At 50.4% G+C, this 2,065-nt stretch overlaps 1 protein-coding gene across 1 annotated transcript in view; it reads left to right on the top strand.

Moving 5' to 3' along the window:
- Positions 1-464: 464 nt before the first annotated feature.
- The window catches only part of LOC311376113 (uncharacterized protein), a gene marked incomplete at both ends in the record, with an annotated part of 13,876 nt that continues 12,275 nt past the window's right edge, over positions 465-2,065 (top strand). The window contains one exon of the mRNA XM_084490997.1: positions 465-572. Coding sequence (XP_084347123.1) covers positions 465-572 — 108 coding nt within the window. The remainder of the gene's footprint in view (positions 573-2,065) is intronic.

Below are 2,065 nucleotides of genomic sequence, written 5' to 3'. Positions count from 1 at the left end.
CCTCAGTGTGTGGAGCAAGGCATTAGCACTGCCAGGGTTGAGGGTTCCACTCCCAAGAAGAGTGGTGGCTCTCTGCCGTACCGTGAGTGTAACGGTTGGGCTCGTCACTGCGGCTGATCTCCTGGGCTGAGAGACGTCAGTCTATTCAGTCCAGTCGAGTGGCAGAGGCTGCTCACATAACATTAGTAGAGCTGTCGTTCAGAAGCAGGTAGGGGACAGGCGTCTGGCCTAGAGGCGTTTCATGAGCACGGCGTTTGACTGGGAGTCACACCCTAGCGCCGCTGTCCTGTCACCGTCCTGTCACCGTCCCGCCCTCTGTTCTGTTTGCGTCGGCCAGGATTGGAACCCGGGTTCACTGCTCGGAGGGCTTGTTGTGTCCTCGGGGACGTCCGCTGCGCTGCCTGCTGACGGCCTGTCTCCCTGTCTCCCTGTCTCCCTGTCTCCCTGTCTCCCTGTCTCCCCAGGTCTTCTCGGTGCTGGAGGCCACTTATCAGCATGACAGCCTGCGCTACCTGCTGGACTACTTCGTCCCCGCCAAGCACCTGCTGTACAAGCTGCAGCAGCACGCCTGCGTGAGTCCACAGGGAACAGCTGGGGAACACTCTGGAACACAACACACTGGAACACAACACGCTGGAACACAACACACTGGAACACAACACACTGGAACACAACACACTGGAACACAACACACTGGAACACAACACACTGGAACACAACACACTGGAACACAACACACTGGAACACAACACACTGGAACACAACACACTGGAACACAACACACTGGAACACAACACACTGGAACACAACACACTGGAACACAACACACTGGAACACAACACTCTGGGACACAACACACTGGAACACAACACACTGGAACACAACACACTGGAACACAACACACTGGAACACAACACACTGGAACACAACACACTGGAACACAACACTCTGGAACACGACATGATCGCAAACATTCTGGAACACGACATGTTGGGAAAACTTCTAGAACCCAACTCACTTGCAAACACTGTAGAAGGAACACGTTGGCAAACATTCTAAGAACACAACACACTAAGAACTTCTAGAACACAACACACTAAGAACTTCTAGAACACAACACACTAAGAACTTCTAGAACACAACACACTGAGAACTTCTAGAACACAACACACTAAGAACTTCTAGAACACAACACACTAAGAACTTCTAGAACACAACACACTAAGAACTTCTAGAACACAACACACTAAGAACTTATAGAACACAACACACTGTAACTGTGCATTCACTCCGCTCACTCACTCCACGTTTCAATGCAAAGTCAACGTAGAGACTCAACGTAGAGACGCGTATCGGGCAAAAAATTTTGTCGCCAAAACCCGCGACAAGATTTGATTGACGGCGCGACATTTTTCCACGTGAACGGCGAGCGCGTTCACGTGGATTTGCGGCGTGACAAATTCGCTGAAGTTGAAATATTTCAACTTTTCCGCGGCATTCGCGTGAGACAGCCAATCAGCGTTCACTCCCTGTGGGTAACGTGGGTGAAGTAACGTAAAACAGCCAATCAGCGTTCACTCCCTGTGGGTAACGTGGGTGAAGTAACGTAAAACAGCCAATCAGCGTTCACTCCCTGTGGGTAACGTGGGTGAAGTAACGTAAAACAGCCAATCAGCGTTCAACCGGCTGGGCCAACCGTTCCCTGCACTCTGCAGTGAACCGCAGCTTGGAGGAGAAAGTGATTGTTGCCGTTTGCGACTCCCGGAGCTCTATCTATATATATATATATAAATATCTATATAATATAAACATATATATAATATCACGGCACAAAGCGGTGTGCGCCTCCGGATTATATTATGAACCCATAAACGACGGGCATTCCGACGTCTCTCCCCTCTTCCACAACAGGTAGAGACACGCAAACGGTGGTTCTCTCGGCCGTGGTTGGTGAGAATGAATTGGCATAATGCACCGTTGGCGGGCAAAAGACGTTGTCAGACGAAATTCGCTGCGCGACAAGTTCGCCTGACATAACTGCACACATAACTGCACAGCGACAGAT

The sequence above is a fragment of the Micromesistius poutassou genome, assembly GCF_964030765.1.
Source record: "Micromesistius poutassou genome assembly, contig: SCAFFOLD_5732, whole genome shotgun sequence".
In the NCBI taxonomy this organism is placed as follows: Eukaryota; Metazoa; Chordata; class Actinopteri; order Gadiformes; family Gadidae; genus Micromesistius; species Micromesistius poutassou.
Note: the sequence above shows the minus strand (reverse complement) of the source record. Positions and strands in the feature narration are given on the sequence as shown.